The sequence below is a fragment of the Spea bombifrons genome, chromosome 8 (genome assembly GCF_027358695.1).
Source record: "Spea bombifrons isolate aSpeBom1 chromosome 8, aSpeBom1.2.pri, whole genome shotgun sequence".
NCBI classification, from domain to species: Eukaryota; Metazoa; Chordata; class Amphibia; order Anura; family Pelobatidae; genus Spea; species Spea bombifrons.
In genome coordinates, this window is record NC_071094.1 from 27165405 (window position 1) to 27189536 (window position 24132).

The window sequence follows — 24132 nt, forward strand, 5'->3', positions numbered from 1 at the left end:
TTCTGGCGCCCTGTGCGGACTACTCCTCTTGCGCCCCCCCATCCCAAAAAAAGAAAGGAAAAAAAATCTTGTCACAAAACTACCCTTTCTCACTATCTATCTCCTCTCCCCCTTTATCACTATCTACCACCTCTGCCCCTTCTCACTGCCTTTCCCACCTCTGCCCCTTCTCTCACTGCCTTTCCCACCTCTGCCCCTTCTCACTATCTACCACCTCTGCCCCTTCTCACTGCCCCCCCTCTGCCCCATCTCACTGAATCGCACACCCCTAAGGCCAGCCCTGCCTATTACACTTTTGAAGGACCAAAAGTTATTTCTTATGGTCCCTTAATTTGCGGCTTATGACTAAGCACAGTTTGTGCGAAACGCGTCAAGGGGTTTTTAGCCTTTTTGTTCATGTTTTTGTTCTGTTGCCCTCCTTGTTTTTATTGTCCACGGACGTTTAATAAATTAATTTTATACATTCATGGATATCCTTGTGTGATGCTGGTGTCGGCTGGCGCAACTATCCGTTCTTGTGTCGCGGTTTGGAACCTGGACCGGGTCCTTTTGGCGTTGCAGCACCCAGCTACGCTTGGATCTATTATTTGAAATTATATGGGATTGTAGCCTCTCCATTTGTTTCTTTACAATCTCACTGAATCGCACACCCCTAAGGCCCGCCCTGCCTGTTACACTTTTGAAGGAGCAAAAGTTATTTCTAATGATCCCTTAATTCTTGAGAAAGCAGCTTGTGTGTTAGAAGGATACACGCTGGGTGTATCAGGGTCACTGGTAAGGTGTGTGCGTAGACAGCGACCCAGTTGCTAGCAGTCTCTCACTGACCCTGCTGGTTGTGAACTCTAGATTCGATAAGTGGGATCTTAACTAGACTCTCTCTGGAAGCCTAAAACAATTGTTCCTCACTGGTGTCAACATTCGGTCTAAGATATTTGGTGAAGACACGTGGTGACTTCATCAGAACACAATCTGTTGGGAGTCGGACAGCTGGAGAAATGGGGTGAAGCTCAGCTGATATACCTTGCTTCTTGAAAATTAAAAATAACTTTGTAATTTAACACTCTGGAAGAGAATAAACTGGCAGTTAATGTTTTAATGTATTTTCCCCATCAAAGTCCACAACAGGTGTATATATAACAGATGGCTGTTCAATTAAACTGTGCTTACAAGCATGGACTCCCTAGAAGCATATGACTCAAAGCTTTGACTGGGCAAATTTCCAGGACAATACCACAGACTTCCCCCCGAGGGAGTTATTTTAGACTAATTACACCGGGGACATAATTTCCTTCTGCAATCATTGTTTTTTTTTTCCAGTCCCAGGCCAAGAAACTTTGTATACGTATTTGTTATTACAAATACAAACTTGCTGAATGCGAAACAGTTTCTGGTTATGAAACTCACTGGAGGCTGGGGTGAGTCGAGATTTAAAAATATATATTAATTGGAATTTTAATTGGAACTACGTTTCATTTTAAAGTGAATTAAAAATGTTTTTTTTTTACCTTGAGAAAAGGTATACAGTAATGTAATTTAGCATTGACAAAAACCTGGTGTTATTTCTTTATTCCAATAAATTTCCTTTAGGAGGCTGCCATTGTTGTCAGTCATGCACTATTTTGGGTGACCTTCCCCATCAAGCACCACACCGAGCTGATACTTTATGGCTATGCTAATGAAGTCAGTTCCTTCATTATTTTATACAACAAGAACTGTCTTAGAAATGAAAACAACAGAAAAATGCAGTTTAAATCGGATACTAGCGATAAGAATACAGCAGGAAGGTTTTAGCTTTCAAACAAAGGACATGATAAAGCTTTAGACCGGTTTTGTAAATTCCAAAGTCTGACCACTGTCATAATCTGCTTGTGAAATACATTACATGCACCTTTTCAGAAATAAAATGCTTAAAAAATTAAAGCTTATTGTCTATCTGCCTTATTTTCATTTTTCCTTTATCCAGTTCTAGCACTCAATGAAACATTCATTTATTATTTCACATGATGTTCCGTCACTCCACACGTTACTATAGAGCCACGTTATTTGTTGTTACAAAGCTCCGTGTTAAGCAAACCTTTCACATGAGCATTGGATAATAAACCTAGCGTACACAGCATGTTCTAACCACCCGCCGAGCCGAGACTCATGCTGGTTCCTGTCTGAGGATGCCTCAATTTTCAACGTGGTATTCACGCTCACCCAGCCGAACAACACCACCCATGAGCTTGATTGGTATCAACAAGTCTGAGAAATAAGGCATGTCTCCTTCAGCAGATTTTGGATTGTTGTTAGAACACCTAGGTATATGTAGACAGTATAGCTCATCACCTAAATGCAGCTTCCTTGGGTGGGGAGAATGACCCGAGAACCCAGAAAAGTCAATAGATAAGGAACTAAAGAGAAGCAGAACTCCTTGGTGAGCTGCTCTATTTTTTCTACCAATGTCAACTTGTGGCGAAACGCGTTGAGGGCATTAGAGGACACTATTTGCAACTTTGCATGCTATTTACTTATTTTTGTCTATTTATTTCTTTATTGAAGAACTTCAGGATGGATTGTTTACATTGTGTTATTTGCACATATCATCCTCGTGCAATTACTTTTGTAAGTGTTTTGGATTCATATCTGGAATTTATTTGTGAAGATCCTTATGTTTTTAGATATTTTGGAAGTAAAGGGTTTTTAAAGATGAACTCGTTCGCACAAGCCCATTTTTAAGTGCGTTATAACACACCCACTATTTGTACCTAGGTTTATTGACCCTTGTAAGGGAGCTTACATTATTATTTTTATTATACTTTATTTATAAAGCACTGACAGTTTCCGCAGCGCTGTACAAGATTTTACAGATACAGCAATTGACATACAGTAGGAGGGCCCTGCTCCTGTAGGAACTTACAATCTAGGTGGATAAGGGGTGAGGGGTGGATAAGGGGTGAGGGGTGGATAAGGGGTGGAAAAAAGGAGGTGAGGACTGCGTGGTAGTGAATGACGTTAATGTAGGGCGACATAAGGGTTGTAAGTGGGTGAGAGAGAAGTTTTGATGTTTAAGTCAGTGGTAGAGTTTTTATGGAGCGTTTGAAGGGTAGAGTTGGTACTCAGTTACCTCTTACTTCTGCCTCCTATGACAACCCTTACTTAAGGAAATCAATTCTCTAGTTGGAGAGCTACAGTAAAGATTTGGGCAAAGCTTAGATGGTGTTTCCCTCACTGGCACCAAAAGCAAACCAACGTGATCACACAGATACAAGAAATATTTTTTTGTCAGAAGTACAACTGGCGGAGCTTTCTGTATTGGAAACGCCATGCTTTAATACTTTGATGTTATGACACCACATCTGAGTAATCGTCAGAAGCGGGCTTCTTTTATTATTGTGGCAATTACATGACTAACACGGTTTGTGCTTGCAAGTGCTGTCGGTACTCCCCATTGTTACTACCCTGCGGTTAGGTTTCATTAAACACTAAAAGGCAATTTAATAATTGTCCCACGAGTCCAACTAACCTGCTTTGAACAATTTTTCTTTTTTCGCAGCATTGGTGAAGCCAAGCGTTTTGTTGCAGTTTTTGTACTACCATAAATCTAATGCGTGCAAAATAGTCTGGGTGAAATCAATGCTTTAGGAAAGTACCGGTATTTTTTAAGCCTTCCTTTGTTGATTTAAGACCCCTCATCAAAATGTTTTCAAGAACAAATACAGTAAAACTGTATGCTATATTACAAAAAAAATAAAAAAGAATGAAGTGTCCCCAGCAACACAAAATTGCTATGGCACACTAGAATCACACTAGAATGTTGTAGTGTTGTATAATGGCATATTCTTTTTTTTGTATAAAAGCATGTTCTATTATTTATTTAGCGCCTTTATATTCCAAAGCGATGTACAATGACATTACAAGTACTGCACAACATAGCAATCAGAAAATCTAAAAACGCTTACAGTATAGAAGTTATTATACATTTATATTTAAACATTTAGGCACAAAGAAAAAAAAAGAGGTTTATAAGACACGAGGAAAGGAATTTTATGTTGTATAATGAAGGCTATCCTTGCAAGCGTTTATACAGATTACGTGGTATAATGCTTACCTTTTCCCCCTTGACTCCGCTGCAGTCACATTTTGATGTAGATGAACACCCTTGACAAGCCTGTGAAAAAACAAACACATAAATCCATCAGAAGGAGAAAAAATATGAAGCATAATATTTGACAGCAGATAAAGTTCTGAACATTTAGTTCGTCCACCCCCCCCAAAAAAAATGAAACCATTTTTGATTCTTGGTCTTATGTTATGTTGACCATAGCCTTATGACTATCCCACTTCACCGCATTAGCTTCCAACACCTCAGCTGAAAAGCTATTCCACTAACCTACCAGTAAAGTAAAGCTTCCTTACATTACACCTAACAGCTCTGTGTTACTCAGTTTTGTATAAACATGGCTTCCTGTTATGTATATTATAAAAAACTATCTTAAATAGTTAAAAACCATACAAAAAACTATCTTTTATTTTTGTTCTTGTTTTGTGGCACTGAAAGGAGAGAGTTACTATAAGGTATATAGTGTTTTTATATTAAGATCCAGATTCCTCTCCTGGGGGGCATTTGAAAAAGATATGAATTGCTTACTTGGGTATCTAGTATAGCTTTATCCACAGCAAGGTCAACACTAAATTACTGATGGAAAAGAACACATGGAAGGATCAAGGAAAACAGCCAAATGGTCAGCTTACGTCAAAAGCTATAACACTAAATTAAAGTTCAGCAGGAATGTTACCTAGACGTATGTAAGAAGGCCCTGGCATATAATGAGTTACGGAACTGGTACATTGGTATATGTGTACCATATGCCTTTGGCTATATATATCAAAAGTATTGCATAAATCAAACTACCGCATGGATCTTGCTTTTGAAGACCTCCTAAGCAGGACCTACTATGTAAACAATATTTTTAAAGCTAAGTATAATGAAATAACTGCCAGCATTTAGCATTCGTTTATAGAATCCTCAAGAATGTTACCCCACGAGAAGAATAACAATTTGTAAGCTTGTGATGAAATAGGCAGGGTTTTTGGAATTTAGCCCGTTTAGTATTATGTCTTAATTCTCATATTTTATAAAGCCCGTCAGGTCTAACGTATCTTTTAAGACCCTGCTATTTTCAGCAGATGAGAAGAATCAATTTCCTTTTGCAATTCCTGACCATTAGAGAGACTTCTCTAAAGACTCCCCACAGATGTCTTTACCAAGTCAGTAATGAAGGTAACATTAGGTGTAGTTAGCTCAAAGAAGTATAATAGTCTTTTAAAGAAATAGGATAAATGTTTCAATAAATAAAAGTCTCAAGTCTTCAAGAAACATTAAGGTTCTACCCAAACTATTTATAGAGTTTTGCAGTATCAGTGATCTGATCTAATAGGTGAGCTTGATATCAATGCTTAACTATATAATTGTAAATGTTAATCAACCTTCCTCTATATGTGTAGGAAAATATATATATTATATTATTATTATACGAGTAGTCGTTACAATAGTTTAGCTACTCTTGGCTGAATGGTGACATCAGGGAACTCGCAGACCTAATACATGTGGCTCAAGCGTGATGCGACTGCAGTCTACTTGCAGATGAGAATTGATTAGCTGTGTAATCTTCAAAGCCGCTGGAATGGCTTATTCAGCATCCGAGTTAATCTGAGAACAAGTGGAATCACAATAGGGACAGGGGAAGAGGAGTGTCAGCAGATCTAGAGAAGCCATTGGTGAATTTTCACATGGTGTAAAGCCTTCTACACAAACACGGGGTTACTGGACTCCTGCTACCGACACGGAACACTTCCACTTTCATTGTCTCATGTTATCCACTTGTACCATGCGTATGCACGTGGGGTGAAGGGCACAGACTGGCAGGCAAAAGGTTAATGTCTACTTTCCCATTTCAAAAACATGGAAAAAAAATACTAAACACTAAATCTGCAAATAATAAGTTATAACCTGTATGGGTGATAAATAAAAATCACTATATTTTACATTTAATTGGTTTTAACATCATTAATAACGACAAAATGTTCAACTCATTAATAAGTTAATGTTCATTAATAAGTTAATAAGACGGATGATTATAATAACAATAAATGCTATTAGCAAAGCATTGCTGAATCTTCTTTCCCTCTGTTATTTACAACCTCATGCTGACGAGTCCCATGAAGGACGAAACAGCTGTCCATGAGTGGTGATCTCGCTATTGCACCTCTTCCCGAGTTTTGTCTAAAGGCTGTCTTGTACAGCGGGCAATTACTTTCAAGGAATCCATGTATAAAGTGGATATAGAGGCAAAGGTGATAATTGTTAACCTTGTTTGCATGTGCCTACCCAGAATCCCTTGTGGTTGCGAAAGCACCATGAGATTTCTGAGGGAAAAGCAAGCCTTCTGGCTTGTCTGGTGTGTGTAGATGAGTGTTTAACAATACTTCTACTACCCCTATATATATATATACACATGACAATTTTTGAATTTTGCTGCTGGTCCTATAGGGGCCAAATAAAACCAATTAATCTATCCTACTCCTGTGTCTGAATAAAACATTATGTACGCCTACAGGAACATTGTTATAATAGCCCCAATAATCAAATAATAACAAATAATTAAAAAAAGTAACCATTAAAAAAGAATCCCTCACATTACAATTTCTTTAAAAAGAAGTATAAATTAAAATAAGGATTTTGATAAATAAGAACACTTGCTTATTTTTGTAAAACACCACCGGTTACTTTAAAATAATGGTTTGACCATGCAACCAGTAGGTCCTAGTGGTGTTCTGAGACGTGCGGTGCCTTCCCCGTACTGGATTTATTTAAGCTCTTCCGGGGTGTGTGAAAACTCTTATTATAGGAGAATTATCGCACAACAAATTACAGACTCCAGTGAACACAATCATTGGCCGAATAAAAACTGTCCAGTCTCTTGTCGCTTGCAGCTCAATTGATTCATGTCTAGATGTAAAAATTAATAATTAATCTCCTCTTCTCGTCACACACTGCCAAAAGATCATTTGTACAACTACATTAGTGTTTTGTAATGTATGTATAATTGTTCTTGCTCTGTTTTGCAAGTAAAAAAGCTTGTACGTCTGGTTTATAAATCTGCTTGCTTTATCCTTTACTTAACACTAGAGGGCGCACTAAGCATAGATGACAACTGCTAACCAGTACCCATTTTATTACTCAGAGAAAGAGAGGCTCTGCAATGGGCTTCAATGTTATAATATATGAATGCAGTATGTGTAAATCTATATAAATAATTACATTTAGAACCTATAGCAACCAAGATTTTAAAGTTGATCCCTGTTTTCCTCAAACATGGACGCATAGGCCTTACAGTCTTTTTTTCATTAACTTCTTGAAGTCTTCAGAAGTCCTATGCTCTATATCTGACCAACTGACTTACAGTCCACACAGATCTCAGGTACATTGGAAGATCTTGCGGTTGATCTGCATACATACATGTTCCTCTTTCTCCTTGTAACAATGTGCATTACTGGATTGTGCTAGGGAGTTGGACTTCTTGTGACATCCTTGTAGGTCACGTCCAAGTCCTACACTACCGTGCACGACTACGAGGTTGGAAAGTGGGCCTTTCTGGTCTATGTGTCTACTAAACAATGACCCAATGCCCATATAATATCTTCTGCCACTTCTGGTCCACACTTTAAATATATGTAATGGTGCTACACTGGTTATGAGCTACAGAGATTCATGACTGGTGATGCCAACTACATCAAAACAATCTAATGCCAAACAACACTGTTGGTTGCAGTGACCTCAATGTGCTTTATCTGGAAAATAAAGCTCCCTGCAGCTAGTGGCGCATTCTGTTCTAGGCCAACCCGTCCTGAACCATTGTGGTGGATAGATCACTGAGATATCAGGCTCCCCAGGGCACTGCTCACCCAATGGGCCAGTTGGGAAAATCACAGGTCTCCCTTGTATTAGGGCCATTTGCCTCTGTAGCACTCTTGCCCCCACACCCCAGAGTAGCCCATAAGAGATATGTGCTGGGAGAATCCTTTCTTAGAGGGAGGTCCTGGGGGCAGCTAAGGTTAAGCATAAGGCAGTTGACCCCATGCATACACCATGACCTGCAGCCACCATTGCCAAGAAGCAGGATGCTTTTTCCTATTCATCAGAAACAAACACTGGGCTTATGTAAAATTTTTATTTTACATAAGCCTGTAAAAATTGTATTATACATAGAGATGAACTTAAAGGGACACCCCACCATATGTACTTTAATGTGCATTCTAGTGGGGGTGTCCAGGACATTAAGCATCTCTTTAATGCAAAACTGTCATTACTCCCCTCCATATAGAACAGTATTTTATTTGTGTTGCAATAACAAAAACAAAAGGCACCTATTTCATAAACAACGAATGTGAGATCATAGTGTAATCAATGGCAAAACAATGGTTTTATTATATGATGGGGAGGGGCAGGGAGTATGTGTGACTTTGAAATAGGATTTTCCCTACACTGGTGCTCAGCGTGTTAAGATCTGCACTACAGTTTATTTTAACACCGCTTGCACACTGGCTTTGATAATGTTTATTGAATGCAAGCAATGCTCTCCCCCTCCGCCTTGAGCTTTTTCTGGGCACTGCCATTTTGGTCCGGCTGAAGGGTGATCATATAAAGCAGGCATGAAGGATGAGTTTCCACTGGCTGCCTCCTGTCTCAGCATATGCCACTCACACTCCCAACATCACTGTAAAGCACTCACGGCCTGACTTTATCCGCTGGGACCCATAAACCCCTATGTCTAAGAGTTGGCTTAACAAGATTGGAGTTGTAGTTTGGGTTAACTGGGTTATCAAAGTATTTAAAAAAAAATAAATAAAACTTTTGAAGAGCCCGCAGAGATATTTTGGGTTGAATTTATCACAGTCAGATTCCGGTCGATGAATCTTCTTCTTTAGAAGACACTTAAAGAGCCATTTTCCACTGATGCGAAGGCAAAGTTAAGGGTAGATGGATGGGGAGACGGATGTACTAAATAGAAATTCAATGACTGTTTATGTGTGACTACAAACTGAAATGCGGTAAAAGTGATTATGACGATCTATACATGCTCCGTGCATGTATAGCGTGTCCCATCACAAGCACTGACAGCTCAGAAAGGCCAATGACATGTAACCGGTCCATACCTGCCAACCGCACTATAGAGAGGCTCAGCGTCAAATTTCAGCTGTATAAATCCTCAGCCTCCTGCCGTCAGCTCTCTCTGCGGCCCTCCTGAAGACTTGCTTTTACCCATTGACTTGCGTTACCCGCACCCTCTCTCTTATATCCTTTGGTATTTGCTCTCGGCTAAAATTCTGTGTCCACTAGTTCCTCGCCCTTTCTCTAAGTCTCCATAACCTATGTACCTATGCAGGGCTGTTTCTGATTACTGCAGGGCCATGTGCTGGTTTACAAAACCGTAATTAAGAAAACGGTTCAGTGGAAATAATTTAGCATCACTAACGTGTCACGTCACCTGTCTAACGGACGTCTGAGTACTGCAGAGGATCCCGTGCCTATGGGTGGCTTAAAGGCTTAAAACCTTCTGACAAGTTCCAGAACACCTGGGTGGAATTCCAGGCTGTACTGTGAAAGGGGGTAAGAAACGGCGAGAGAGAGGGTAAGAAAACTGTCAGAGGGGGTAAGAAAGGTCCAAGCTAGTTCAGATGGCTTTCCTACAAACAGTGTTTCAATGGGACAGTCTGAATCTTGCAGTCAATTAAAACACTTTCAAATAGTGGCTAATCTGTCTAAACCATTTGGAACGTGGTAGAATACTGCTGAAGTGTCCCATTTTAACAGGATAGTCCCCATGTGAGGTCAAAATCCCTCTTTTTAGGAGAATGTTTGATAGGCATGAGTGTATCATACGTTCTTCAAAAGGTATGTGACAGATTAAGAAATATGACAAGTAGGCCCTTCAGGCCTGGCCTGGCCATCTGACAAACCTGGCATATGCCTGGTGGGCACGGGCCAGAGACTTGTGCAGCAGATCCGGTCCATTCAGCCTCCAGCTCTATAAACACAGCCACGCGCTACAAGAGAGTAGAGCATAGTGTGTGGCCACATATATCCAGCTGGCAGCCACATGTATGCCATTTATCTTTCACGGGCCATAAGAGCCAGGGTTGGTTTTAATTCCCAGTCTGACTCTTAAGCCCCTATTTACCTTCCAATATGTGTGAGACTCTACTATCTCTACCATGGAGACTCGATAAATCAGACCCAGAGATTATTGTTGCACCGCTTGAAAGCTGGCTGAGGTTCTACTCTAACAAAAACCGAAGGGGCTGCACATGAAGACCGTCTACTAAAGACTAAAGACGCTATCACATCTGAACTCATCCCGGTGTATTGTGAAGACAAGTTACTTGAGCGGCAGGAGCCATAAAGATGCTTGGGGCATGAATGCTTCTCATACATGTAAAGTCAATCAGAAGCTTCAAAGGAATGTGTCTCTTGCAGGAACATTTTTAGAATTTTGCAGGTTGTTGAAGAGAGTCAGAAAGAAAAGAGCCTGAGGATGTCGCCCATAGATCTGACACTTACTACAGCTGATTTAAGCGGAGTCTGACAGCTGGCATTATTATTTGCTTAGTATGAAGATCTGTATTAAACTTCAGGATTCCTCTGGATAATTTATTTTAAGGATTTGCAAAGAAGACCCAAAACGCCACAAAAGACAATTAAATGATGCTTGTGAGGAGTCCTGGACGGCAGGAGAATTGTTGTGTGCCAGGGGTAGGCAGCCTGGGGTGACGGGAGTTACTCTTCGTCCAATATCACCTGGAGCGTCAAAACATACTTTGTGCAGCATTGACACGTAGAACTTTCAAACTTCTAACCTTTTTCTGCACACCAATACATCATCGCTATGTTAATACAAAACTGTAGCGACATTTATAATGTTGTGCACCAAAGTTGGTAATAAAGGTAAGAACCGGTAAAAGTGGAGCCTGCTTTCCTTTCACCAGTTTGCACCTGAATGTCTCTTTATATATTGATCCCAATGTATACTACTGGGAAGCCAGGTAGACTTTGGATTGAGTTATGTTTTAGTGTGGAAACAAGCTGAGAAGGGCTGATCCCTGCATCAAGCAACCAAGATCACTGCTTGGGGCCACCAGGAGGTCTGCTTTAATACGGGTGTGAGAAGCCGATTGCCCATCACTGTAACCAGCAACCTTGATTGTGATCACTCCTCCGCCCCTCTCTGTAACCACTACTCTGCCCAAGATAAAAGAGGAATGAAAGTGGTCTAAATGGGTGCACTTTGTGTGACTCCTTTAAGGGAGTGACGCGACCCATTTGAGGTTATCAAGAATTCATCTGGCTACAGAGTCATTCCATCTTTACCAGATGCAGATGAGGCACCTGTTTTACTGTTTGAATAGATATTGCAGTGCAAACTGGTTAAAGTGGAGCAATCGGCAGGACTGTTACATTGGTTGCTATGGATACTGCTCCGCTGAATTGCTCGTTATACATTATCCCCATCACGCATTGTATTTCAAAAGCCGAGTGTTACAGTTATTGGAGGACGCTGCGGATCATCTATACAAACCGGGTCAAAATTGAAAAGCATTTTATCACGAAAGCATTAGTTACTAAGAATGCAATTTTTGTAAATATTTTATTATATCTTTTCATGTGACAACGCTGAAGAAATAACACTCTGCTCCGTCATGGCGGAGTGAAAGAGGACTCCAGTGGCAACCTGTGAAGCTCTGGTGAACTCAATGCCCAAGAGGGTTAAGGCAGTGCTGAAAATAATGGTGGCCACACAAAATATTGGCATTTTGGGCCCAATTTGGACATTTCCACTTAGGGGTGTACTCACTTTTGTTGCCAAGGTTTAGACATTAATGGCTGTGTGTTTAGTTATTTTGAGGGGACAGAAGATTTACACTGTTATACAGGCTGTGCACTCACTACTTTACATTGTAGCAGAGAGTAATTTCTTCAGTGTTGTCACATGAAAAGATAAAAAGATATAATAAAATATTTACAAAAATGTGAGGGGTGTACTCACTTTTGTGAGACACGGTGTACATCAGAAATACAGCGCAGACATTGTTAATGTTGTAAATGACTATTTATCTTCATATATGTACTGAGACCATTTATCACTCCCATCATTCCCATCCTGTGTTCCAATGGCACATTGTGTTTGCTAATCCAAGACTAATTGATCATTTTCTCACCTTTCGCAATTATGTTACACAGATAGAAATGTCTTGGTTTTCCATGAAAACTGCTTTGACCCCAAACTTTTTAATTCTAGTGTGTGTATATGTATATATATATATATATATATATATATATATATATATATATATATATACACACATATACACACACACACACACATCATAAATTATACTAAATAGGAATATTTACCAAATAGGAATATTTACATAGATTCTGCAAATCTTGTGTTAATGAGTATGGTGATAAGGCTTCCTAGGCTCTTCCCAGGCATTATTTTATTATCCCTCAATCATTTGCTTTTCCAGAAAGTAGTCGGAAAATAAATTATAAGTCATGCTGGATACTTATCTTCCTCTGGAACAAACAGAAGCTTCTGTTCCACTATTATTTTCAATGTTTGATTGATTTGTAGAGAATAGACCAGCATTGTAATATACACAAAACATTTTCTTTGCCATTGAAACTATATGTTGATGGCCAATGACCCATGAATGTCACAGTTCATTGTGAGGATTGTAAAGCCCATCACATCTGATCATCCAGTTAAATGAAATCAGGTCACTAGGGCCATGAAGGGGGTTGTCATATTCCTGCCATAATGCCCATTTTATAAAGTACACACACAGCTTCTCGTGTTTTACGGCAGCAGAGTAGAAGCTGCCTAAAACTTGTAGTTATTTCTGATGATCAGCAAATTGTCATTTATTATCTGCTCAGATTTTAAACTGAAAAACTTTGTTACTAGAATTCTGTAAAGCGGAAAAGAGAATAAATCCGTAAGATATCATATCATAATTCCACGTATTATGGTTGGGCAAACTAGGAAAAATGGGATGCCAGAGCGAAGTTTGCAGAACTGGAGTTCCGGCAGAGCCAGGTCCTTCTCAGCAGACCAAAAACTCGGCCGGGGGAGCTGAACGTGCAGGAGTTCACACTTATCACCTGCTCCAGTTGCACTATGGCTCATGCTTCTTCCAATACGCTCTGCCTAGCCATAGTTATGCCTCAAATCCAGACTAGTCCATCACAGACTCAGATAGTAATCGACCAGATCATTATAAATATGTAGAACTACATTAGTTTGAAAATTCAAAGCTTTCGGGCATGAAAGCGCATTATTGAATGCATTTGTATATGGTTTAGTGAAACCCTGCACTGCTTTATTGAAAAAAAATATATTAGACCAGGTTGCGGTAAAATCAGAAACAATGTTTTACCAAAGATCTGGAAAAACGTTCTATTGGATATCCTCTACAAAACTGATTATATTTGTCACACTGCCCTTCCAGCTCTGTAAATCAGTAAGATCAATGGGGTCCCTGGCTGCTGACTCCGTAAAAGTTTTCAGGATATCCGGATTTTGTTTAAACGTTACTCAGGCATCCCGCCGTGAGCCTCCAGGGGTTTCTTCAAAACGATTTCCAGATGAAATCAAACAGCATGAGGCACTTATTTATTTCAAAGTTCACTTCACACCATGAGTCTCCATACTATGAAAATAATGTGCCAGGACTTTCTGCACTCTGCTCTGTTATACTAATAAAAAGTGCTTTATAGCTCCCAGATGACTAGAAATGAAGTAGTGTTTAACAGCTAAAGAACGTCTCTTGTCATCACCTGTAAACTCAGCTTAAAGACTGAACGTATTCGAGCAGTACGGCTTCATAGAATTAATCCTACATGCTCAATATAGGCTATTCTGAAGGTGTTTATTTTGGACAACTGTCTTAAGGGAGCAGCCACTTGGGCAATTACATTTTACAAGGCGTTCACATTTTAAATTGGGTGATAATATTTCTGCTGGTTACATCAAATAGAAGGTTTTCCTAAGTATTTTAATAAAGGGCACATAAAAAGTCTGGATAATTACTGGCAGGCATTTATAACTCAGAAGCATATACTTGGAGGCTTAACGTAAATCGTTTTTGCTTCTGTTGCTCTCACACTTTCTCTCATTCACTTTCTCTCACCCTCTCTGCTGACCGCTTCTCTGTCCCTGTCTCCTTTTCTAGCTGCTCAGCTTCTTCTCTTGCCTCTTCTTGTTCTTCTGCCTTCTTTCTTCATCCAATTCTCCCGATTCTCTTCTTTGTACGTCCGCTGCTCCATGATCCAGGTCTCCCGAAGCACTTCCACAGAAGGGTAGAGCCCCGGGCACATCCTCCCCCGTGATTGGATGAATTGTGGTTGTCTCTCCTCTTTTGCAGAAGTATTCCAAAAGGACAGAAGAATGAAGACGGATTAGCGGAGAAAGAAAAGCATTTCTGCACCTCTCTTTCTCTGCAAATCTATCTTCCTCTCGGTAGACTGTTTCCTGTTCCTCCAATCAGGGAGAGGGAGTAGTGCCTGGAGGCCATTTTGTGGAAGTGCTTCGAGAGGCTTGAATCACAAAATAGATAAAGAAAGAAGACACGAGGAAAAGTGGACAAAGAAAGAAGAACAAGAAGAGGTAAGAAAAGAAGCAGAGCTGAGGAAAAGGAAACAGGGACACAGAAGCAGTCGGTGGAAAAGGTAGGGAGACAGAGCGTGATGGAGTGTGAGCGAGAGAAAGAGAGTGTGAGAGAGTGAGGGTGACTGACAAGCCCAAGGCTTAGTTGGCTGTGCAGCGGTACCTTGGATCTGAAGTCTGAATAATGATGATGATCGTGTATCGTACAAAGCTACTTAACACTAAAGTGATTTATAAACCATACAGGATGATTGAAATGATTGTGTTAATGTTATTGTTAATTTTGATTCTCCCTCTATTATAACAGTGTTACCGAATCTGCTGCTGCTCTATGAATACATTTAGTGTGCTGTACAGTGACGGATATCTCTGGGATTATGGGATTAAGATGGTGCAGAACTACTAAACTACTACTAAACATTACATTTTACTAGCTGTTGGTAGAGCTGATTCTGGTTTTCTCCATAATCTGGGTTGGTCCATCAGCCTTCCGGTCCCTACGACCATGCATGGATCACAAATGGACAGCTCTGCCATGCATGCCCTAGAGAGCTGTGTATCAGATCTTAAGAACTGCATACATTTACATGTGTTGATTTCATGGACTTGCAAGCTATTGCATCTGATTCTGGGGTGTGGTATAAGGTTATCCAGGGACAGATGCCACAAGTCTCTTCATTTGTAAAGCACCATCATCATATTGACATACCTGCATACTTTCTACGTGAGCAAACTCTTAGAAATGTTAACCCACTGTCTGCCCCCCGTGCATTGATTCGAGTTGATAAGTTACAAGCGGTTTATCTAAAATATGCAAGATATTTCATTATTTGATCTTAATTCAGTCACCAAGGAAACTTTAGCAAGCGGTTTAGTCAAACACCTCTCTGAAAGGGTCAACTGTGTGTGAGAAGGGTTTGCTGGTATTACTTATAAGAAGAGGAAACTCCATAAGGAGTCAATAGCAACATCAAATAAGTGTATGACCCTGAGAATCTGACCTTTGACCCAGAGACCCTGAGAATAAAGAAAAACCATGAGACTCTGGTCAAACTCAAATTTCCCAGGATTCTATAAGGAGCAACATGGTACATCTTGTTCCTACGTTCCCCAGAACAATGAAATGCATTTGGTGCAGCAAATCTCTATAGATAAGGGGTAGCCATATCATAAATAAAATAACCAATGGCTAGCTAATCATTATAGGAGCTGATGTTCCTGATCTGTCGGCACGACTTGTCGCATGCATCCGCAACGCCAAAAGTGGAAAATGGGTGTTTTACTTTATTTTCTTTAACTAGGCTTAAATAATTACTGATAAAGCCAAGTGATATATACATATCTTCGTACTTAGGTATAAGGAAAGGTTCTATATTTATTTGCTTCCATATACACACATTCATATTTACCTAATGTAAGCAATATCACTGTAGAGCTCGATGATACATCCAATGAGCCCTAAAAAGAAAATCCTACTTCCTGGCAAAACATCCCTGTAGGTAACACGAGCAGATGTCCAGAACAAGTGTCCTCCAGAAAGAGAGAATTAGGGGCAGTCTCCATGATTTTGGTGCAATAGGATAACTTCTGGAAGTGTTGCATTAAATCTTAATAACTCAGCTTTGTTGAGCATTTCAACCTGAGACTCCCCTGCAAACATGTACTGGCAATAAGACATTAGTGTTGTACGCACAGGCACAGTACTGAATGTCTGTCAAGCAAAGTAAAGGCAACTTTTAATGCTGGCGGCCATGTTGTGCTGGAAATTAAGCTCCTTGGGACAAGGATTTCCTTTCCTAATCTATTCATACCTATTCTTCTCCGATCATATCTGACTACTGTACTTATTATACTACAGGGCTTATTGTATCTCCACTTTTATTACACTGCAAGCTGTTAAGTGATTAGCACTAAATAAATAAAATGTAATTACATAAACACTGTTTAGTAGGCAAGTTCCTCTGTTTCTCTCGTCTCAGGAGAAACTGGAACGGTACATACAGCCTATAAAAAAATGCAAAAAAAAATCAGTAGTTCCATTGTATGCATGGCAAGTTCTCAGGAATGGTCATCAATAATTATCCTTTACATCTCTCCTTCAAGAGTCACCCAACCAATTAATAACTCAGACCTTCCGATGAAAGCCCTTCACGGGTTAAACATTAGTGGGCTAACAAAATAATCTTGCATTAGGGAAAGTTAATCGTTAAAGGTAATTTGTTATAAATACGAAACCAAATCCGGCACAGAAATGTCATTTTGAGATAGGAAGAGTAAATCTGGATGTACAGCTTGTTTAATTAAAATCTCTGCCTGGTTGATAACATGCCTGCTACAGATCATATTGTAGATCATATACTAGACAAAGGCTCGTATTATTCCTAATTTGACTTTCTGGAGCAGAGATCAAAGAATATAATTGCAAACGTTCCTAGAAGCTAAACAAATGTTCAGAGTATGTTTAAATCATACGCTACGGCAGCAGAGCAGTCACAAAGGTAGGGGAAGGACACCAGCATCCGTGGCTGGCCTTATGGAAGTTATTTGTGTCTCTGGGGGGGCGGTTGATAAATTGTGCTCCATGATGCATCCCATCCGTGGTCATAATAATAGTTTAAAAGTTATTCAGAGCCTGTCAGTCACTCACAAACTAGTTTGTTTGACAAAGCTGAAACTCTATGTTTTGAGAATTGGATTTTACAGTTTCTTAAGAGGAATGGCTGATGGAAAAACGCTTGTCCTGATGCGGAATTACTCTAAGTAGGAACTCATTCTGGACGAGTACGATCTATATTTCTCATTTTCTTTTAAGAAAAGACCCACCTAGGTTTGTACTCTTGATATTTAGGTTGTATGTTGGGTATGAATATTTTGGGCTGTGGTTGCATTCCAGATACCAGGCTACGGATTCATAACCTGAATTGAAATTGACAGATTTTTGGCTTTAGATTTTTATCTCACAGCACCAAATGATAGTCGCAAACCCCTACAAAGTTTAGAGGAACTAAGCTGATCCCCACGGATTCCCCACCAAACCAGGAATTTTCTGTGGAGCTGGTGTCCTCAAGTTCTGCCTGCTTAATGCCCATGTTCAGCCTGAGACCTGGTGTGGGGTTATTGACTGGGCAAATGTGTGGTTTAGGACTACATTAAATTAGTTTACAATGCATTTTACCTGTTAACTCTAGAATAGACCCCTTATAGGCACTAATTAAAATTCCCTTTCAATTAGAGGATGTCAGTGAAAGGGTGAGAAAATCTCAACACGTTATGAGACCCGAGGAGGTAGTAATTTCATAAGCTGTATGTGGTAGTTTAATTAAGAGCCTAGAGGCCACTCATCAGGTTGTGCAATTGTGTGAAACCACTATTCAAAACACATATAAACATACCGCTGCAGTCCTCATTAGCTGTAATAACATGTCAGTAGACTTGTGTTGTTCAGCAGAACTAAAGACTGTAAAGGAACATTCAATGTCTGCAATAACAATCCGCAATAATACTGTTATATCAGCAAACAAAAGAATGACCCCTATAATATATTTGGGTAAATGGGTCAAAGACAAAATGATTTATTATCCTTTAAGGAGGAGAGCTACATGGAGAAAATGTTGTCATAGTGCAACTACTGCAATGATTACTGCAAAACTACACTCCGTTATTAAGTGAGGACTTTATTAAAACAGATGCACTCAATGGAGTTGGATGACAGAGAAGAGCTATTCGACCCACCTAGTCTGCCCGCTTTTCATGATGTAAAGACCCGAACCATGGCATTGTCTTAAATTCAGGATTGCCATTCGCCTATTCCATGCATATTTCATCCCCTCATTTTCTAAGGATCTACCACTTCTACTGAAAAGCTGTATAGCCAGTATAGGTTTGATTGACTCTTGACTCTCTGCTTTGAGGCAAGGAGTGAGATAACATGTAAAGTGATTCATGATTTAAGAGAATAATCCCTGTTAGTATATTGTTTTACTCTGAACAAGGAAGTCGCCCCTGGAGTAAGCATGTTGCTGATCCGAACACCATGTCATTTCTTTCATTAATATGCCATGGGAAGTGAGCACTGATCTTTGCAGATATTATTTCCTGATGAAATCTTGATGCACAATATAAAGTTAATGGGTTACCACCAGCGCGTTTGTCAGAACTTGTTTTTCTCAAATAGGGTTCAAATAGCTTTAATTACATGGAGGAAGTATAGGGATATTTTATAGCCGGTTTTCTGTTTCACAAGGAAAAATGTATTCAGTTTTTGGAAGTTGGATTGTTAGCAAATCCTTTGCAATCATTCAATTGCATCTCTTATGGACCACAGAAGCAGTAAAGTAGGAGACACAGCTCCGGGTATAATGCATTGCTTGTTGGTGGAGAGGCACCATCATATAACCAAATAACCCACTACTGCCACTACTGGTTTTATGATTTTATGACAGCTACCGGGTAACGGTGGCTTTAGGTAGTACTTACTAGATATTTTGGCTTTTTACTGGATAGGAGGACCTGCTTAACATTTTTTGGGGGAAGTATCTTTGTTGTCCAGCAGGCATATGACACTCTTCCTAGATGAACTTTAATAGGCTTTGATTGGACTTTGGGTGCCCGTGTTGCAGGCGCTACTATAGCTAGGGTCTCCCTTTATGGTTTTCCTACCTGAAGAGGATTAGATATGCTAAGGATGATATATTACTATGCATGGCATGCCCTCACAGGAAAAAGAAATGGTTAATTTAGAGAATGACTTCATGATGATACCCTGGGTCCTGAAGCCACTAAATTCTGTACTACACACCCAGTGTACATCTATTTTCAGCAATATGGGATAAGGTTACCCTACCTTCTCCACAGACCCCTTTCAAACCTCTGCTGCAAAGGACACAGCCTAGCAGGCTCCTAGGGTCATGGTTGGTGGGCCGTCGCATAGTTAATGCCTATGGCTAAGAACTCTTTATTGTAAGCTAGTTAGAGCAGGGCCCTCCTTACCTGTTCTTTCTCTAAGTGAAATTGTTATGTTATATACTACTTTTTATGTCCTGTTTATCCTTTTTACAGTGCTGCAGAATATGATGGCACTATATAAAACAATAAATAATAATAACTGTATGGGAGGACTATGGTTAAATCTATTGTCCAAAACCTCACCTCGCCAAACAAACTGGTCTAGCCATAGCCTTCGCCTCCTGCCAGTCTTCTGCCAAACGCTACCGACAAACAATTGTTCCTTCCCTGACACAAATACAATCGTGAACACTCTGCTTTATACTCTGAGCAGGGCCGGCCTTAGGGGTGTGCGACCTGTGCGCCCGCACAGAGCGCCATGGCAACAGGGGCGCCGCCCGGGACTTAAATTATAACATCGTTTGTTTTTTTTGTAACTTTATTTAACATCCTCCATGTTAAATAAAGTTTTTTTTTAACTTTATTTAACATGGAGGATGTTAAATAAAGTTAAACAAAAAAAACCGGTGTTTTCATTTATGTCCCGGGCAGGGGCGCCGAGCGGTTGCTCGTGAAGTTTTCAGCAACCGCTCGGCCTCCCTCACTCTCCGTGACTCCGTTGCGGTGCCGGCATTTCGTGCTGAGCGCTAGAATTATTCTGGCGCTCAGCTGTGAAGCGTGCACCGCGGCAGAGCGGGAAGACGGACGCCTCCTGCTCCCACCGCAGGACTCCGGCAACAAGGTAAGTAAGGATAGGGGGTAGATATAGTGAGAAGGGGCAGGGGGTGTAGATAGTGATAAGGGGCAGGAGGGGAGAGGCAGTGAGAAGGGGCAGAGGGGGGAAGGCAGTGAGAAGGGGCAGAGGAGGGAGATTTTTTTCCTTTCTTTTTTTTGGGATGGGGGGGCGCCAGAGGAGTAGTCCGCACAGGGCGCGAGAACACTTAAGGCCGGCTCTGACTCTGAGTACAACTGTCTACTTAATCTTATCCCACGAGTATTCTCACCCCATTCGGAGCAATACAACCTAACATTAAGATAAATACTACCACCTACAGCACTAATTGATCTTTGTTCTACTAAAAGTTAGAACGATATTAAATGAATTAGTGCCGGAAATGTCTCAAATAAATCCATGCACCAGCTATTTAAATTGTCATGATTTTTCTTTTATGTATGTTATTTTTATTTTGTATATTGTACATTAATTTTGTGAAAAACTTGAAGAAGTCACATTTAACATAAAATGTCATTTCATGTTTTATGCATTGAAACTTGTTAAAGATTAAATTTAACTTTCGGGTCTGCTATTGGGTTGAACATCATTGATGTTGATCCCCTGCCAGTTATACAAAGCGGTAAATCTCTCCCAACCCCCTCCAAGAGCAGAGAGAGTATATAGAGACAGACAAAAGCGCTAGGTTTATTTTTATAATCTTTTAAGGATACTGTAATACATTCCATGACTAGCGCATTTTCAGACATGAACAAACATGCCGCTAACAGTCAGGTTCTAGGTACTAACTCTCCATTCCTCAAAAACATACCTATTATTGATGTCAGGAGACTATATGTGCTAAAATATGGTATTTTGTTCTTTCTGCGTCATGGCAAGTCTTGAATAGTTATTATTATTATTATCTTTTATTTATATAGCACCAACATTTTGCGCAGCGCGTAATACAATACATATATTCAAGGGGTATGACAAGACAACAATTGACAGACTAAGACAAACCGATACATTAGGTGGAGAGAGCCCTGCTCGCAAGCTTACAATCTGGAGGGAATGGGGTGACAAACATAAGGCAATTCACAAGACGCTAGGTCGGGGATCATAAACCATTAAAAAGCCAAAAGTCAGTGTCAGATATGCCCTTGCAGTTATGGTTACGGAATCCGCCCTGAGAAGCTTTAGATTAAATACACTGGGACAATAAAACCCATGACAATCTGTTTAATCCAATATAAATTTCTGCATGCCATGATGACTAATGTTCTGGTTAAAGGTTCTTTGGATACAGAATCATAGAAAAGAAATCCGTTATCTGTTAGTATGACTACGGACCCTTAGGAAGTTTGGCACCTGCTGGATTACTAGTCCACACAGGACCTCCTAGCACCTATCCAGTGTGAGTGGCTACTCATTCATCACAATGTATTATTGTCTGTGGCAGGAGAGCAGAGGATGGGTTCCTGTAGGGCCAATTTAACCATTATAAGGATTTGCAACACAAAAGAAACAAAGACCTACCAATGACCACAAAACCAAATGATATGTCTACAGCTGGCCTCTCTCACTGGTGTAAACTCTGTGTGGCTATAGAGTCACTGTGGATGGAACTTGGTAGACAGTGTCTTTTATTTTATAAATAATAATGTAACTTTTTGCATTTGCTTTGCTGTTTTGTCAATGTTTCCAAAAGGGTACAGTTTGTTGATAAATATTGAATAGATAGTGGCAAAGTGCCTCAATTTACTTTCCCAGCAATGGGACCCATATTCTTAGAGAAAAATAATCTAACTTGGAGAACAAGTTCCAATTGCACTCCCAAAAATCCCAGAGGTGCCCTGAAATTAAGAGTGTATCTAGGTAAGAACTGAACTTTCTAGATCACAGAAATGTAGATGACAAGCTTAAAGGGCAATGTCACTTTCATGGCTTTTGGCAGAGCTTTATTCATCTTTACATCTACTTGTTTTTCAATCAGTGTAATGACTTTAAAGAAATTGAGGACCTTTCTTGCCTTCTTAGGTTCATCTAATGAACGGCCAGATGTAAGATTTGGGGAAAGAGGTGGATCTTTTATCATTGCTTCAATACAAAGTTTCACAAATTACCATTCTCTTCTAACAATGCAACCCCCGGTCCTCTATCCATGCCGGTCTGTGAATGCTTGGAGGCAGGCAGTGTGTACTACAGATCATTGTTACAGGGTCATTAGAAACACAGATCCATTCCAGAGACTCTTGGAATCTTGATCTCCATTGACCAATTTCCTTGTTTCCGCTTTCTACATTTGGCAATAATTAGTTACTTGTGGTGCTAGTGTTCTGTAGGTTAAACATTTTGGTTGCAAAGCAGTTAATGGCAACAGGTAAATCATTAAAGTTTGGACACTATTCAAATGGCTTAAGCATTTAGTATTGATTTAGTACTCATGTTTTGCCAAATGAAATAATAGTCAAGAGATAGAATAGTCGGAAAATTATAAAAAGGATACTCTATATGTGAATTCTGAAAACTAAAAGGTCATTCTGTAAAATGCATAATACAGAATTATGTCAAGAAAAATAAACTGTAAAGCTAAAAATGCCTTTAAGTGATAGTTCAGATGTATCTGAAACCAGGCAGTAAAAATATCATGCCTATTTTCCCTAGTCACACTGTATTTAAACAAAGCTGTTATTGGCAACTATGCAAACAATTGCCTTTACACAAAAGGGGCTATGAGCTAAACATGATTTTGGTGATTGAAGAAGAAGAACAGTTCTACTATGCAGAGCCAAATGAGCAGATGCAGGGCTATGGTAATTTGTGAATTAACACCCATATCAAAGCATGAAGCTTGAAATCTCCTGGCATAAAAATCCTCCTTTTGAAAAGCCCACACATCCATACATCATGTGGGACTGGGGGGGATTGCAGATCATATTTTAGCCAACTGCGGAAAATATGTAAACACTTTATGTTTGTCCATTTAAAAATGACTTCAAGGTTTGGATAGTTAACTTGGGGTAGAATGAATTGGAAGAGCACATGGGCACAATACAGTGTTTTGCATGCAATTCTAGCTATTAGATCTGTATATATATATATACAGACATATATATGTTTCTGACTAACAACATTGCATGATCTAGCTTTGGTAGGGCATGTCTGAATGTATGCTTTACTTCAAGTAGTTGTCAAATATGGACCTCCTGATCAACCCTCTGACAGCCACTAGCTGACTCTTGATAGATGTTTATGAGGTCAATCATTAATAACCCCTATCACACACTGACATGCTACCTGCTCCTGCGTGATATCTTCTTTTATTAATTAAAAGGCCAGGATGCCTTTCTGCTATTTGTATAGTATATATGTCACTACATTTAACTTATACAAAACACCATCATTTTTACTAAGGTTTCAACAATGCTATTATATCTACTATGCTTGTGTTGTTAGGCTTAACAAATGGCTTAATATATCATTTTAGGTGAACTGATACATAAAGGCGCTATCACTAAAAGCATTAATAACTGGTGAATGAATGAAGAATCACCCAACTAATATTATATATAGAGTCTGAATGAATGAAAATCCTTTTTGACAGAGGAAACTATATACATATATATATATATATATATATATATATATATATATGTATTATAGTTTTACTTGAGGATGTAGGCAACTGTCAATGTCATCTTGACTACTCATTGCATTTAAAAGCTACAATTTTAAATATAATTTTATTGCAGACCTTAAATC

General features: G+C 39.6%; 1 protein-coding gene across 1 annotated transcript in view; it reads right to left on the reverse strand.

The window, feature by feature from the left end:
* Positions 1 to 24132, reverse strand: part of COL4A5 (collagen type IV alpha 5 chain) — a 77517-nt gene that overhangs the window by 48354 nt on the left and 5031 nt on the right. Inside the window, exon 2 of the mRNA XM_053474008.1 lies at positions 4091 to 4150. Within this exon, the coding sequence (XP_053329983.1) occupies positions 4091 to 4150 (60 nt within the window). The remainder of the gene's footprint in view (positions 1 to 4090; positions 4151 to 24132) is intronic.